Below are 16,000 nucleotides of genomic sequence, written 5' to 3'. Positions count from 1 at the left end.
CAACGAATCCGAGACGAAGAAGAACGAGCCGGAGCAACTGCCGCTTCCGCCGATCAAATCGCCTCCAGCGCACCGGGAAGCAGCTAGTCGACAGGTCACCGAGCAGATCAACAGGACGAGGCGTCGCTGCCGCCGATACACCGCCTGGTCACCGCGCCGGGAGGGAGAGGGTTGCCGTCGCCGCGATGTGAGCAAAAGAAATGGGACGCGACCCCTCAGCTACCCGGCGATGTGAACGAGAGAAATGGGGATGTGAGCGAGAGAAATGGGGGAGCCACGCGACCCATCGGATACCCGGCGCGACTTCCAAAATACAAACAGTAGCAGTGGGACCCACGCATCAGCCAAACAACGAAAGGCCACCTCACTCTCAACCAAAACCAGCGCTCCCAGTCCTCCATCGCCAGATGAACGCGCCAAAAATTCATGTGCTGCCAACGAAACAAACACACGGGCAACAGATAGCAATCCTGAAAAAAAAATATACATAACTGTAGTGTACAAACATGCAAGTACGTAAAAGTTACCAAACAAATGCACTCGCACACGGCACGCCTACGATCCGAGTCGAGCCACAACTGGCGCCTCTGCTGTGGGCTGTGGGCTGTGGCCTGTTTCAATCCAAGCAATCGACCGGCCCAGCCGAAATCAGGGGGCCACGGGAGAAACTGCCGTCAAGCGCGAGTGCCTGGCACGTGGGAAAGGAGCGCCTAGCCATAGCCCATAGAGGATACAGCCACGTATACACTGTTGTCCCACGTTGCGACTTGTGCCTTGTACCGCCAGTGGGGCCGACGATCCACGGAACTCACAGCAAACCTTCCCAAAGTGCCCTTTATTATTATTAAGATCCAGCCATAAGGAAATCTAAAAATATTTCGAGTTTTTTAATATTAAAAGCTAGACATCCCTAGATAGTAAATGCCTGAATGAGCATAAAAAGATATCGTCGAAGCTAGCGATAGGTAAACTAAAAGATTGAAAGAAAAAACCATAGATACTAGTTCTATATAAGTACTGATATTAGCGAACCTAGAGAGATAACCGAAATGGAGCACTAGCAACACACAAAAGGGCTTGCAAAAGCGAAGAAATCTGCGTTGATCCTACTAAGACCGACTCCAACGGACTACCCAAACCCAAAAATGAGTATCGCACGGTACTTTTGCCTATCAAATACCAGCTCCAACGGATCACCCAAACACACGATGCATTTTGGCTACCGGGGCAAAGGAAACACAAAAAAACGTTGCCTCTCTCCTCGCTACACAAATCTTCGACGGTGGAGCTCGCCCGCGGAAGCAAGGAATGGCCGAGCTTCCCTTCCCTCTCGGCACACACGACTGCCGCCTGGGAGCACCACCTCGGACCCCGCTCGCCGCGCAGCACAAGCTGAGCCGGTGTAGCCTTGGGCCGCTGCCGCCGTCGGGGAACTCGAGCTGAAGCTCGCGCGCGCACTCCCGGCGGTGGATCCTGCAACGACCACGCGCGGGGACACTCCCGGCGGCGGCGGTGCATCCTTGACGGGCGCAGGTGCAGGGGCGGCCTCACGACGACAGCGGCGCATCGGATCCGCCCGAAGCACGGCTGCGGCGACGCTCGTCCCTCAGATCCGATGGCAACACTCTTCTCCCTCAGATCCGGCCTGGCCGAGGTCCTCTAGGCGGCGGCGAGCCGGATCCCGACGGTGCAGGGAGGATCCGGTGACCCTGCAAGAGCAGCGCCCTCTCTTCCTCTTCCTCCTGCGGATCTCGGTGGCTAGCGACGGATCCGGCACCGGTGCAGCCGGAGCACCTTCACCGCGTCGAAGCGCCGCCGGAGCCGAGCGTCGAGGCTGTCGCCGTTGCCGTGCTCTGCCCTGCTCCATCCCTTCTCCTCCGGTCTGCCTCTTCCCTTCTGCCCTCCTCTGCTCCGCTTTCCCCCCTCTGCAACACCCTCGGTAGGCCAACGCCGAGCACTACAAGCTGGCGCGGGTGGCGAAGGAGGTCCTGGCCGCGCGTGCCGTCGCCGTCGTGCAAGGTGCGGAGCGTGGCGTTTGACCTCGCCGTCACCGGGGCCGCGACGTGGGCGTCCTCGTCAACAACGCCGGCGCTTCGGGATGGGGGTCGCTGTTGGAGAGGACTCAGTTATGGGTCGGTGACCTTTTCCTGTACGTAACCCAAAATCGGGAATGGGGGTCGAGTTTAGGTCTCCGTCGTTGGAGACAGTCTAAGTTGCACACGTGCTGAAACCGATATTTTTTTATTTTTTATTTTTGCATGTAACGTAAGCTTCACATGCATGTAACGCTTCGACTCGTATCACGTAGCACTTGTATGAAATTTTCCAAGAAATCACATGAAATGTATCTGAACCGATGTTGGTACAGTTTCGCATGAGAACTATGAACATCCTGTGTAAAAACACAAATGGCTCATTTTACCCTAGTAGAACTAAAAACCGGTTACATGTACCAGCCCCACCGACAGGGCATTATGGTAAAACCCAAGGGGTAAAACGGCAGTCCCGCACTAAGCCCCGGGGGCGCTGCAATAGAAAAAAAAACATCCCCAGAACAGCACACAACCCTTGGCCGTAGGCGGCGGCAGGGCGAATCTCCGCAGTCTGGGATAACCCCAGGCTTCCCACACCCCCTTTCCCCCACTCGCCGTCCTCCGCTTCCCATCCATTTCATCGTCCCCCCAGCGGCTCCAACCCCACCCCTCTCTCACTCATTCTCTCTCTCTCTCTCTCTCTCTCTCTCTCTCTCCTGTTACGGCGAGAGCCAAACCCCTAGCTACCTCGCTCCAGAAGCTTGCTTTCCTCGCCCCCGTAGATCTCCCATGTCCGGCCGCGCTGCCGATCCGGCCATGGCGGCGCCCAAGGGGAAGCTCGGTGAGCTACTGTGGGAGCACCGGGTGCAGGCGGCCGTCGCGGTGGCGTTCATGGCCGCGGCCGCCGTCTCGATCTCCGCCGTCGGGCCCAGCCTCAGCGCCGTGGTGTCATTCTTCTGGCCGCTGCTCCTATCCACGGCCTTCTTCCTGGTGGCCGTCTCCGTGCTGCTCTGGATCTCGCCGCCGCCCGCGGGCGACGCCGACGAGTCCGGAAAGGAGCTCATCGACTTCGTCGCCGGGTGCCGCCCGGACCACCTCGCCCCCCCGGATGCTGCGGCGACCGTGCCCGTGGCCGCCGTGGAGGCCCCGCCGGAGCCGGAGATCTAACGGACTGCAGTGCCGGAGGAGGAGGCCGAGAGGAGGCTGACAGCAGCCGAGCTGTTCTGTGTGTGCTGCGTGGCATGGAGTGCTCCGGCCGTCGCCGGGGTGACGACTTCCTTCCAGTGGCACGGGTGGGGGCAACCCATTGTAGGCCCACCTGTGGGTGTCACGCCGGCGCGCGGCCGTGGCTCGGTAGCCTAGGACTCCTCCATGTCTCCCTCTGCTCCGGTGTAACATACCGTGGATCTTAATAATTGAATCATGGCAAAAAAATAATAATAACTGTCCTCGCCGGAGCGATCTATGTGTGCGCGCCTTGACTGCTTTCCATATCATCGTCTTTCGCTGTCAAGGTGGCTGACTGGCTGTGGCTTTGCGCTTTCGTTATCCTGTGTCATACCCGGGGCTTTACCTCAGCATTACTCCGTTTGAGTCGCTACTAGCCACTAGCATGATATGAAAGTATTTGTTCGCGGATTATATGCCAAGCGAACAGGATGAGGGCGATAGTATGATTCATGCCAGGAAAGCGAAAGGTGAAGACCTGTGGTTTCCTTTCGGGTCATGATAGTAGTATACTTCAATGACTCTCCTGTCTTCGCACAAAATTTAATGACTCTCCTGTCTTCTCACAAAATTATCTGCATCTAACTTTCCTAGATCTTGCATTGCTCCGCAGATGACAGATTTAATGAAGAGGTGCAGCTGGAGATCAGGCCCACAGTTTGCAATCCTCAGGATCATTCGTGAGCCATCAGCCATCACAGATCTTGCTCGGTTCAGACTTCAGAGCTAAGCATCACTGATGACAATTGAGAGCGGTTACAAGACGAGAAGCGTTGCACAGTAGACTTGATAGGGTGTGCTGCGTGCCTGCGCCCTTTCGGCATGAGCCGTTCTGCCGTTGGGACATCACATAGCGATAGCGAGCCTGCGACCGTCCATTTTTTTCTCCTCCTATATACGCAGTCCTACTCTCTCTCCCTAGGCGGCCAGAACCAAAACGGCTAGTAGATGACCGACGCGGCGACGCTTCCCGTGAGGCCGTGTGACCCCGTCGCTGTCCTCGAGGGCCCCCACCAGTCATACTAAACTCGGGTCGGTTCAGGAAGGGAGGCGCCTGGCGAGTCGTTGTCGCAATACTAAATTTTGATCTGCTTTGAAAACAATGAACTTTGAAGGAACGGGCGCTTTCCTGGAACGAAGCGATCCAAAACTCAGGACTAGAAAAAAACACAGGAATAAGGTATGATGAAAAATAAAAAACTACGAGATTTCAAAACACATGAACAGAAATTTTAGGTCGTTTGGAACACAAGAATTTATAACATAGAAATTGTAACATATTAGACAAATATATGTACTAATTACTATATCTATTAGGCACGGATATGACCCCACCATGTTCTTCTCGCCTTAACTGCTCTTTTTTCCCTCCACTTCATCGTTGTGGTCCATGCTCATGATGCTATGCTCCTAGATGACACATACCGCCATCTCGTAATCACTCATTTGCTCGAGCAATCACGAAGGAAAAGAAAACAAGGGATTAAAGTGGATTCTTTTCTTCCCGTGAAATCGGCATCTAGCTATAGGAATCCAAAGAAAAGAAAATCTCAATTCCTCCATTCCAAACACATTCTTTGGTTTCCTTTCCTCGGTTTCTTGGTTCCTACGGTTTTTCTTTGAAAATCCTTCAATCCAAACAGGCCCTCAAAGCAGTCAATGTGTGAGATAAAAAAAAGGAAGTCGTGGATATGCTAGTGACACGTGACTTTTTTTTAATAGAACCGTGACATTTGATTTGCATCCACTATTCTACGCGTATGTCACTGCTAGTGCAACTGACGTAGGTCAAGACCTGGCAATCTCTCTAACCAAATCCACAGTTCCGATCACCTCAAATCGGGAGTTTGAGAACTCTGCCAACGCTTGCCCGTCGTTGGCAATCTCCAGCCAAAGGCTGTGTTCGGCTGCATTTTTTTTTGCTGGCTGGTTGGCTATAGTTTTCAGCTGGAGTAGTGTTTTCTCTCACAACATTTCGACATGAACAATATTTAAAAATTTAAGTACAGCCAAACACCGCCAAAATCCACAACTCCCGCCACCTCAATACAGGGATCGACAACTCTGCCAAATTCCTTTGTCACACTCACTTGTTATAGTCGGTGCTTGGTATTATACGCATTTAGGTTCCAATTTTGATTTTAGGATTTGATAAACATAAGTTTGTATGACTGACGTGTGTTTGCAATAGTAATATTTATATTGGTTGGTAACTTGCGGACCACATGGGCTCCGTTCGTTTTGCTGAAAAAAACAAGCTGAAAACACTGTTCTGGCTGATTTGTTGTGAAAGAGAAAACAATGTTCCGACTGAAAAAACAAGCTGAAAAGTACGGATTATAAAAGAAGCGAACGGGGCCATGGTTTTCTTGGATCACCCGATAATATAATTTAGTTTGATAACAAGTATGGTGCAAAGGGCATTTACAAAGACTAATGATTTTATAGAGTCATGTGCAAGCTTGGTGCTCGGAGGTGCTTGACGTGGAGTGTATAGGGTTTTGTTTTCATTTGGCCATACTATTAAAAGGGGTCTAAGACATGTAACTTGATAAAGAGTCTAGTTGGGAGCATTTGGATATGGACGGTATACTCTCAGTCTCTCACCAAGCATATAGCTTAAGTGGCATTGTTGGATAGGTTTTTAATTCAAGGGTCTCAAACTTGGTGTGTGTGCATCATCCGATGATGCACAATTCAGTTTCAAACTTGGTTCTAGTATGGAGTAGCCACCATATTATTGGATGCGACTTCATGACGCTAGGCAAATCATCTGGTGAGTTGTTTACCGTACAATCAGGTGGTGATTTATGATACCAGGCAAATAGGGGTGAAAACAGATGGGAACGAATAAAAAATACTCTCTTCTATTTCCGTTACTGCAAGTTGAGAGCCGTTGCGGTAGCGGGATATGCGAAAATAAATTTTTAAGCCAAAAATAGATGCCACAGGGCAACTCAATTACATAACATATGGCAAACTGAATAAGTATACACATAAAACACACCGCATGTCATGCCATGACATACATAAACACAAGCCAAACTGAATAATGTGCGCATCACAAGTCACGAGATGATAGACATAAGCCAAACTGAATAAGTACACCTCGCAAGTCACAAGTTCACAGCATGACATACATAAGCCAAACTAAATAAGTAAACACGATAGTACACATAGACTTGATAGTGGTACAATACACACATGACAGAATAATATTATACCACAAATAAGTCCAGAATTCCACAAATAAGTCCACAAGACTTCAAAATGATAATCGACAAACCACACAAGATCGTGTGTGAACAACAAGTCCACCAACAACACATCTGGACACAAAAGTCCAGATGCTAAAAGATTTATTCCCAGCTCATCATCTTCATTCATTACATCTGGATCACTTTCCACTTCTTCATGCATTTTGTAGCACATATGTTTGTTTATGACTAACTGCAAACGTAAAGCTATGTTATTGTTTTTAGGTTGTTGTAAAGATGGTTATGAAATAGCTCATCATCAACGGTGGAGTGACTAGAAGTGACATGAATTGTCTCCGGAGGTTTCAGCTCAACGAGAACTGAAAGGGTATATTTGGAATCTAGAATCAAAAGAAAGATATCCGCAGCACTTTACAATATTGTACAATTCATATTGATCAGTTATAGACTGGACAATTCAAATTGAACAACTAGGGAAAACATTACCATTTCTTATTGCATGTATCCAATTGTTGGTACCGATCATCGCAAGTACCATATTAGGATCTAAGAAATTATAATATATCCACAACAACTCAGCTAACAATAACACTAATTAAATGTAGTCTTAGCAAATAATGTTGACACTTGAATTGCCATCATATACCGAACAATTTATGCAAGATTGGATACTTATCGATATTGTTCTTCTAGTAGGCGGGAGCACCTGTTAGATGCATCGATAGCGAGAAACAACAGTAGCGTGAGCAACCATCGACACCATTGGGATGGAGAAGGGCGAGGGGAAGCCGTAGCGGGAGCAGCTGACGCGCCTGCGGAGGTAGCGCAAGAACTCATGAGGAAGCGGCGAGGATACCTATGCTAGGAATAGAGAGGGACCAGGGGAGTAGGACAAAGAAGGACCGACAAATGAAAGGGCCTCTTTGGCAGGGCTCTGCGCGGCTCCGGCTCTGGCCTGTCGGCCGCCCAGCGGCCGACACCCGGTTACTATTCCACGGAGCCATTTTTCTCTCCCCTCCTTTCCTCTCTCACTAACACAACCGAAGCCGGCAAAGCTCGTTTTTCTGGCTCCGCGGCTCCGACTCCTGTAGGCACTTGTCGGCCGCCTAGCGGCCGACACCCTGCTACAGTGTAGAAGCCGGAGCCCACCGGAACCCTGCCAAAGAGACCCAAAGTGTTGGGGAGAGACAAGAGTTGGCTTGCTTTCTTGGGGCCCAACCAGTAGTCGAGAAGGGGAGCTGGAGAGCGCCCTTGGCCCGCTTCACCCGACAGGACTAGTTTCTTTTTTTTTGAGGGGACAGGACTGGTTTCTACATGTTAAGATCATGCGGAAAGCAAATTCATTCTATTTACATCTCTTAATGAAAAAAATTCCTATTAGGGATAAAGGCCCGTTGCCATCCCTAGACGAGAGAGGAAATGGTGTCTGAGGGTGATAGAGGAGCATTCAGGCCCCCTTTGGAACACATGATTGCAAAAGCACAGTAATAGGAAAGAATATAGGATTTTGTAGGAATACAATTGCAAAATAGATATTAAAAAGTACAGGAAAGCATTAGAAGGTAGATGTTTGGACATTCATAGGGAAGCTGTAGGAGTAGGAATATTAGTAAGTGCGCAATCCCATTCTCTGATTTAGTTAATGGTGTGGCAGAGCTCAGACTTTAACCCTTTCCAAGCTGATTGTTTTATTCCACTCATTCTTAAGTCCATCAGTGTGTACTAAACATGGGACGTCCCTAAACATGACGTTGTGCCTCGATCCTACCCAAGGGAAAGGAAAAAATGAGGCTGGGATGGATGTTTCCATTCCTATGGATTATGTTCAAAATTGGCAGCCAAGGAATATTTTTGCCTTTCCTCATCAATCCTGCAAACTAAAGGGCTGTATAGTAGCTATTTCTATGGATCGCTGATTCCTAAATTTTTTCTTTTGAAAATCCCCCATTTCAAAGGAGCCCTCAATGTTTTTTTTGGGCTTGGGCTGAAAATACTTCTACTGGCCTTCTGATTCGCGGGGCAAAACGATGCCTCCGAAGCATATGCCAGCGCGCCTGACGAGTGGGACCGCTCGTGACTCTTTCCGGTTCAGACTGCAGACTCCAGAGTCATCCCTCCCAACTCCGCTGCTACGCCTTCTTCTACATCGCAATCACGCGCCCGTCCGGCTCTCCCCCTCGGAACCCTCCCTCGGTCTCTCACGCGTTCACGCCCTCACCTCAGTCCTCAACCGCTCTCGGCCGCCCCTCCTCCTTAAACCCTCCACTCGAACCGGAACCCAAGCAAGAACAAATCCAGAACCCAAGCTGCACCATGTCTCGCGTCGCGGGCTCGCGCCTCCTCCCTAGGATCTCTGCGCTCTCCTTCTGCACCGCCTCCCCGGCAACCGCCGCCGCTTCCTCCTCCTCATCCACGGCAGTGGCGGCAGCCGCGGCGGCCACCGCCCCCGAGGCCTCCTCCACCGCCGGAGATCCATCCTCCCAGCCGCCCCAGGCAGCCCGCAAGCCGTGGGGCGCGCTCAAGATCGCCGCCTTCGCCGCCGTGTCCGCGGCGGTTGGCGGCACGGGCTACGTCAGCTACGGTACGGCTCCCAATCCCTGCCCCGCGCGGGGGCCATGCGGTCCCGATGCTCAGCTTCGCGGTTTAGCTCCCCTTAGATTCAGCGTGGCCTGGCTTTTGATTCAATGTCCTGTGTGGTGATTCGTTTTCTTCTCCTGTGTTTAGCTTATTCTCTGGATGAAGTGGATCAGATGACGCGGGAGCTCCGGAAGAAGTCGAAGCAGCCCATTCCTGAGGATGCTTCCGGCTTTGAGGTAGTGTTGCAATATGTCAAGTTTAAGTCTCTTGTTAGCTCATTTTCGTTAGCTATATAAAGTCATGGGCAGCGGTGCCTTAAAGTTATTTAGAGGGAATTATGAAATGTGACCTTTGATGATGGGAGATCTAATTAGCCGTGTGAAACACTGATGATGTCACTATCGTGAAGCTGTTGAGGTGGCTATTTGGCAGCTGAACTTTCGCTCTTGAGCTAGAAATTTGCATGTGCTGAAATTGCATATGGGGAACTTTGGTTTTATTGCATTTCTTGCTTCAGCCTTGAAATAGCAGCTGTCATTTTCCCCCACTTATTGTTCCTTCCAAAACTAGTACATGACCGCCTTGCTAAGATTTGAACATATACAACAACAACAACAAAGCCTTTAAGTCCCAAACAAGTTGGGGTAGGCTAGAGTTGAAACCCAGCAGAAACAATCAAGGTTCAGGCACGTGAATAGCTGTTTTCCAAGCACTCCTATCTAAGGCTAAGTCTTTGGGTATATTCCATCCTTTCAAGTCTTCTTTTATTGCCTCTACCCAAGTCAACTTCGGTCTTCCTCTGCCTCTCCTCACGTTACTATCCTGGCTTAGGATTCCACTACGCACCGGTGCCTCTGGAGGTCTCCGTTGGACATGTCCAAACCATCTCAACCGGTGTTGGATAAGCTTTTCTTCAATTGGTGCTACCCCTAATCTATCACGTATATCATCGTTCCGAACTTGATCCCTTTTTGTATGACCGCAAATCCAACGCAACATACGCATTTCCGCGACACTTATCTGTTGAACATGTCGCCTTTTCGTAGGCCAACATTCTTCACCATACAACATAGCAGGTCTAATCGCCGTCCTATAAAACTTGCCTTTTAGATTCTGTGGTACCCTTTTGTCTAAGAGCATCTCCAAGAGTTTGTCAAATTTTACTTGGCAAATCTTGTGATTTGCCAACTCCCAAAATTATATGCCAAGTAAAAAAACAATCCATCTCCAAGAGTTTGGCATTTTTGACTTGGTAAAATAAAAAAACCCGTTAACAAAACGAAGAGGCCCGCTAAGCGAACGAAGAGCCCCGCTAAGAAACGAAGAGCCCCGGATGCCAAGCCGTATACGCGCGCGTATATTTGCGCGCGCGGAGGGAAGATTTGCCAAGTTGCTATTGATGCCAAGTTGTTTTGCCAAACTGTTGGAGGCTATTTTTTCTTGTTTTGCCAAAATTATATGGATGCCAAGTTGAGATAGCAAACTTTTGGAGATGCTCTAAGATTTGAACACATAGGGTACAAAAATGTTTGAATGACACTCTATGGTACACTTGCATTCCGGGAATATAGTAGAAGACCTGAATTGGTTTAACAGGACTAAGGTTCTCCACTGTATCTCAACCATGCAATAAAATAACTATTTTTCTTGTTTGCAGAGGCTTCAGGCTATGGCTTATTCAGCAGCTATGAAAGGTAGTGGCTACAGCATACTCTTTCCTCATCTTTCTCATTACTATCTCTGCCCATTGGACTTTCTGTGTGTCATGCAGATCTTTTTGACCAGCTAACAAGCAATTCACCATTTTGTTATTCTTTCTTAAACTGGAGCCTTCGGGCAATTTCTGTCCACTTCACTGTGTATAACTACCGCCCTTAAATATAATATTCTATGTCCCTAACACTACAGCCCCTACTGTATGCAGGCTGTAACCTTGAATTTACAATCCCTTTGCAGTAGTCAAATATGATACCAGACATTACATTTGAGAATACCACACAGTAGCACATATGCATGTGTGAAATAGCTAGGTAATGTTAGCAGAAGCTTACATCACACATCATGATTGACTAGAGAAGGTTTGGCAATTGTAGGTAGCACCCTAATTATTAGACTGTTTGAAATTATGTGCATTAGATATGCCACAGCCAATCGCTAAGAAGGGCATGTGTAGTTGGCACTGTAGTGACTTGTGGTTGTGGATAATTTGACCCATATTGACTGTAAAGTAGTGAACAATGATGGCTGTATCTAAACATGTCACAGGGAAGGAGTGTGATATGAGCTTACTCTTAATCTGCTCATCCTCGATACTGAGTTCTCTCGGTTAACACCTTCATCTACTTGTTGTGTTAGAAAAAATAAAGCCATACATGCCACTGATTCGAGTTTCGATTTAATTGACGGCTCAGGTTGGCTAGATACTTTAATTCCTTTTTTGCTGCCTCCTTACTAAGGATTGTATGCTTTGTTCTGTAGTTCCTGTTGCCGCTATTGAGGTATACCTGGATGTGAGGAGCCAAATTGAAGATCAAATTCGGGTCAGTACAGATGGTAACTTTTTTTTCCTTCATGGATCCATGTTTGATATTATGAAGAAATGTCCACAATCATACTAATATATGTTTACCATAGGGCTTTAGCGAACCAGTATCAGACAAACTTCTTCCAGATCTTCTTCCTCAAGAGCAGCATGTATTGACTCTAGTTCTGGATCTGAACGAGACTCTTGTATACTCAGATTGGAAGGTGAACTATTATGTTCCATACAAACTTTATTTTTTTTGTTTACTATGGAGTATGGATCTCTGTATACTGCAATATATTTTTATATTTTTTTTTCTATCATACTCATTTCATATTTTGCTTGCCCGTATGGCTGACTGATTCATTGAGAATACCAGTCTAATGTTTTTTCTTAAATAAACATGTGTATAGCGTGAGAGAGGATGGAGGACCTTTAAGAGGCCAGGAGTGGATGCCTTTCTTGAACAACTCGGGAGGTTTTATGAAATTGTTGTGTATTCTGATCAGCTTAGTATGGTAAGTTTTTCAGAGCTTTCAGTTCACTTTTATTTGCAAATGTGTAACCTGCATGAAACTTTGTTGCATGTGCAGTATGTTGATCCTGTTGTTGATAGGCTGGATCCAAAGGGCAATATTCGACACAGGCTATCAAGAGTTGCAACTAAGTACGAAAATGGAAAACATTATCGGGTATGTGGGATATTACACGCTATTGTGTTAGTAAAGGAATTGTTGTGTATTAATCCTTTTGCTTGGCTTAAATATTTTATAAACTGGTCCTTCAAATGTATGGATACTTTGAATACCTGTTTCTGGCAGGTCAGTCCTATTCATCTGTGCTATATTTTCCTACACACTCTAGCCAATAATTTACAGTGTGGTAAGCTAATGGTGGCGTAGCATGGATTGAAACATGATAGAGGTTCATATATCTTGTAATAACTGGTCAAGTTTGTAGAGTGAAAGTGGTTTTACATAAAGTTTCTTGTCCATGTATTAAGTATTTTTTTTCTTCTTGAACACATAGGATAGCTGCATATCATTATATTAACTATTAAGAACCCTTACAAACACACTCTTTATCAATATCCGTGAGAGACAAACCCTGAGCGCCCATGTTTTAAAGGCGGCTAGGCGTCCAGGCGAGTGCTTGGTACGCCTGGACGCCTAGGCGGCGCCTAGGCGACAAGGCGCCACTGTTTCCCAAGGCGAGCTGGGTACGCCTGGACGCCTGTTTCCCAAGGCGACAAGGCGCCACTGTTTCACAAGGCGCCACTGTTAGTAAAGGAATTGAGTCCCTTTTTTATTTCACCACTGGTTCCTATAGTGATAATTGACCACCAATCATCCAGGGAAATGTCTTCAGCCTGTGGAGACAGAGTTTGCAAACCAACCTTTTGCAGTAGACTGAAGCAGAATTACTTGGCAAATACACAAAATCAGCAAGTGCTGAATTGTTTCTTCCTCCTGATCACAAAGGAGAATGTCATCCGTCTGATGAGAGCCACCAGCCTAGAGCTAACGGGCCGAGCAGGGCCCAAGGAGGGGCGCCGCACAGAGCCCTGTTGGGAGGGGGGCCCTATGGGTGTGGCGGCTAGGGTTAGGGGCGGCTGCTATGGTGGAGGAGAGGTGGCGGCTAAGGTTTGGGGAGAGAGAAGGAGATGGCGTAGGGAGAGAGGTGGCTAGCGCAGGAAAGGGAAGGGAGAGCGGGGTAGGAGGGAGCAAACACTCTTCTATTACTTGATTAGATTGATTACATCCCCCTCGTATTTATAGTCCATAGTGGACTTGTATCCCAAGCAACTATATGAGAGATCTTTATAGATTGGATTCTCCCTTCCATAACTAACCAAACTCTCTATTACGGTAACTCATTCCGGAAGATGATGGTGGCGAGGGCGACGGCGCCCCTCCATGGCGCGCGTGCAGCCCCTCGAGGACACGCTGGGGCTGCCCGGCGCCCCTCCTTGGGCCTTGCTCGGCCCGTTAGCTCTAGGCTGGTGGCTCCCATCAGACGTATGCCACCCCCCCTTCTCCACTCGGCGCGTCCTCGTGCCGAAGTGGTGCCCAGTCGTTGACACCGTTGGGCGGGAAGGCTTGTGCTGGCAGGATGGCCTCGATGCGGGCAAAGATGCGGCCATGGACGGGGTCGGCGAGGATGATGTTCTCCCGAGTGCGTGTTGGTGTAAACTCAAAGCAGTAGAGGAGGTTGCCGATGTAGCCGTAGAAGTAGTTGTGCGCTCCTGTGCCCGTGCTGGCGCATGTCGCCTGACAAGCCTTGACGAGGAGGGGCCGGGTGATCGCTGCCCCAAAGATGAAGTGCAACATGTCCCTTGGTGGGGTGACAAAGTCGTGGATGTGGTTGTCGGCGTCGGCGTGGCGCCAAACATGAAGTGGCCCAAGTCAAACTCTCCTGGCGAAAGGCGATGCAGGTTGGAGTCGGGGCGTAGGGCGATGTGGGCGCTGCGAATGAGCTGGTGGCTTAAGTTGTCGATGAAGACCACCGTTGTTGATGGTATGGTGCTCCCCTGTAGCCACGGGCGTCCAAGCAAGATGCTTGTAGGGACCCCGTTAGGTTGCGCTGCCGTCGGGGGAGGGTGGGCACCGAGAGCTATGAGCTCCATGGTTGCAGAGCCGCCTTGGCGAAGGACCTGTAAAAGGTCAGGTAGGAGCGACAAAGCTGCTGGGAGGTAGAGGCGATCGTCGAAGAAGAGCAGCCCTTGGTTGATGGACCAAGCTGGGGCGGCGACGCCATTAGCGATAGCCATAGCGACATTTTGTAGCTCCCGTTGTTGGAGTATGGCTCGGCGTAGGTGCCTGAAGATGATGTTGGTGATGTCGATGTAGTCGAGGGCGTTAGGACGGCGAGCTTGATTCGCCTTGTGCAGGATGGTGCGGGGCGGTGGTGGAGTTGGCTCCCATGGTGCCAATGTAATAGGCGGCGGCGCTGGTAGGGCGAGGACGGTCTGCGGAGTACGTCGAGGAAGGACGGTGGTGAAGGAGATGGGGTGCCCGTCGCGGTAGTAGTGCAGCTCCATTGCGGTGAAGTTCCAGCCAAGGTCTACCGACCCAGGCGTGCCTAGGATGGTGTTGACGTCATTGCCGATATCGAGGAGGAACGCGTCGCTCTCGAAGGTCTCCGCGTCAATGTAGAGTGGGACGCTGAAGGATGCCGCCCGACACGACACTTCTCGAGGAGGTCGATGAGACGAGCGAAGTTGATGTCGATGACGTTCGTGGCGCCCGTGTCGACCAATATGTGGGCACTGGTGCCCAACACTGCTCCTACAAGGGCGGCAGCCGCGAACAACGGGCTGTGTCGTACCTATCATCATGAGGAGGCTGTCGTCGATGTTGTTGGCGTCGTAGTCAAAGAGATGCGTGCACTTGTGGCCGCGGGTGAAGGGCTCATCATAGTTGAAGCATAGCCCCGATAGGCGGCGTTCCGCCATCTCCTCGGCGGTGAGGCGCCGTGGTGGAACTAACGGTGCCATTGTTGTAGATGCCGGTGCCGAGGTTGTCGATGAGGACACCTTTGGGGTCAACGGTCGGTTTGCCGACTTAGAGGCCGCTGACTTGTTGGCGTCGGAGATCACTGTTAGGCGTCGTTCGTACGCCCTGGAGAGGGACATGGTCATCTCCATGTCCTGCAGGTTCTGGAGCTCGACGTCGGTCTGCAGGCGCTCTAGTAATCCGGCGGTGTAGATGTTCACCTGCTGCTGTTCGTTCAGTACTCCGGCCCGAGCCACGTGCGCCAGGAAGCGCTCTGTGTAGTTGTCGACGGTGCCGGTCTTGTGCAGGGACATGTGCTCGCCCAATGGGTTGTGCCGGGTAGGGGGGCCGAAGCGCTCGTCGACACAGTGGGCGAAGAACTCCCAGTCAGTCATCACCTTGTCCTGCGTGGGGCGCATGTACCACTATTGGGCGCCGCCTGTCAGATGATAAGATGCATACCAGAGGTTGTTGATATAGCCGACGGTGGCTGTAGCCATGGTTGATGTTGATGTTGTGGGCGTCCTTGGTGCGAGAATTGCTGATGTAGATGTGGGTGCTGCGCAGATTTCTCCCGAAGGTAGTTTGGGATCTGCTATCGGTTGAGGGTGTTGTGAGGAGGGCGCTGTTGTTGATGGTGCTCCTCCTTTGTACGTGATCTCCGGAGTGGTGAGTTCCGGTTGAGGTGGGTCTGCTATTGGAGGAGAATTTTCGCGGCTAGCGAAGAACTCCTCAAACTTCTTCCAATCATCGAGGACCTTGTGGCTGTCGTTGCGGACTGCGTCAATGTCGATGATCGTGTTGGTGGTGGCCATCGGATCGTCTGGTCTCCGGATACCAGGTGTAAGAGCCCTGTTGGGAGGGGGGGGGGGGGGGGGGGGGTTGGGGGTGTAGCGGCTATGGTTAGGGGCGGCTGCTATGGTGGAG

The 16,000-nt window shown here is 49.9% G+C and overlaps 2 protein-coding genes across 2 annotated transcripts; both read left to right on the top strand.

Moving 5' to 3' along the window:
• The first annotated feature begins 2,686 nt into the window (after positions 1 to 2,686).
• LOC136532755 (uncharacterized) lies at positions 2,687 to 3,481 on the top strand. The gene has a single exon (XM_066525347.1). The coding sequence runs from the start codon at positions 2,823 to 2,825 to the stop codon at positions 3,198 to 3,200; it is 378 nt and encodes a 125-aa protein (XP_066381444.1). The 5' UTR covers positions 2,687 to 2,822; the 3' UTR covers positions 3,201 to 3,481.
• A 5,121-nt stretch (positions 3,482 to 8,602) lies between these two features.
• Positions 8,603 to 12,987, top strand: LOC136532749 (mitochondrial import inner membrane translocase subunit TIM50-like). Its single transcript, XM_066525345.1, has 8 exons — positions 8,603 to 9,059; positions 9,203 to 9,291; positions 10,713 to 10,749; positions 11,534 to 11,595; positions 11,690 to 11,803; positions 11,993 to 12,097; positions 12,173 to 12,271; positions 12,934 to 12,987. The coding sequence occupies exons 1-8, from the start codon at positions 8,792 to 8,794 to the stop codon at positions 12,985 to 12,987; spliced, it is 828 nt and encodes a 275-aa protein (XP_066381442.1). The 5' UTR covers positions 8,603 to 8,791.
• The last annotated feature ends 3,013 nt before the right edge of the window (positions 12,988 to 16,000 follow it).

This window comes from Miscanthus floridulus, unplaced genomic scaffold (assembly GCF_019320115.1).
Source record: "Miscanthus floridulus cultivar M001 unplaced genomic scaffold, ASM1932011v1 fs_698_5_6, whole genome shotgun sequence".
NCBI classification, from domain to species: Eukaryota; Viridiplantae; Streptophyta; class Magnoliopsida; order Poales; family Poaceae; genus Miscanthus; species Miscanthus floridulus.
The sequence above is the reverse complement of the archived record's forward strand: the minus strand, read 5'-3'. Positions and strand labels throughout refer to the sequence as shown.

Coding starts and splice junctions, on each gene's coding strand:
- LOC136532755 (XM_066525347.1), top strand. CDS start 2,823: ATGTCCGGCCGCGCTGCCGATCCGGCCATGGCGGCGCCCAAGGGGAAG.
- LOC136532749 (XM_066525345.1), top strand. CDS start 8,792: ATGTCTCGCGTCGCGGGCTCGCGCCTCCTCCCTAGGATCTCTGCGCTC. Junction 10,750..11,533: donor TTATTCAGCAGCTATGAAAG/GTAGTGGCTACA, acceptor TTTGTTCTGTAG/TTCCTGTTGCCGCTATTGAG. Junction 11,804..11,992: donor TTGTATACTCAGATTGGAAG/GTGAACTATTAT, acceptor ACATGTGTATAG/CGTGAGAGAGGATGGAGGAC.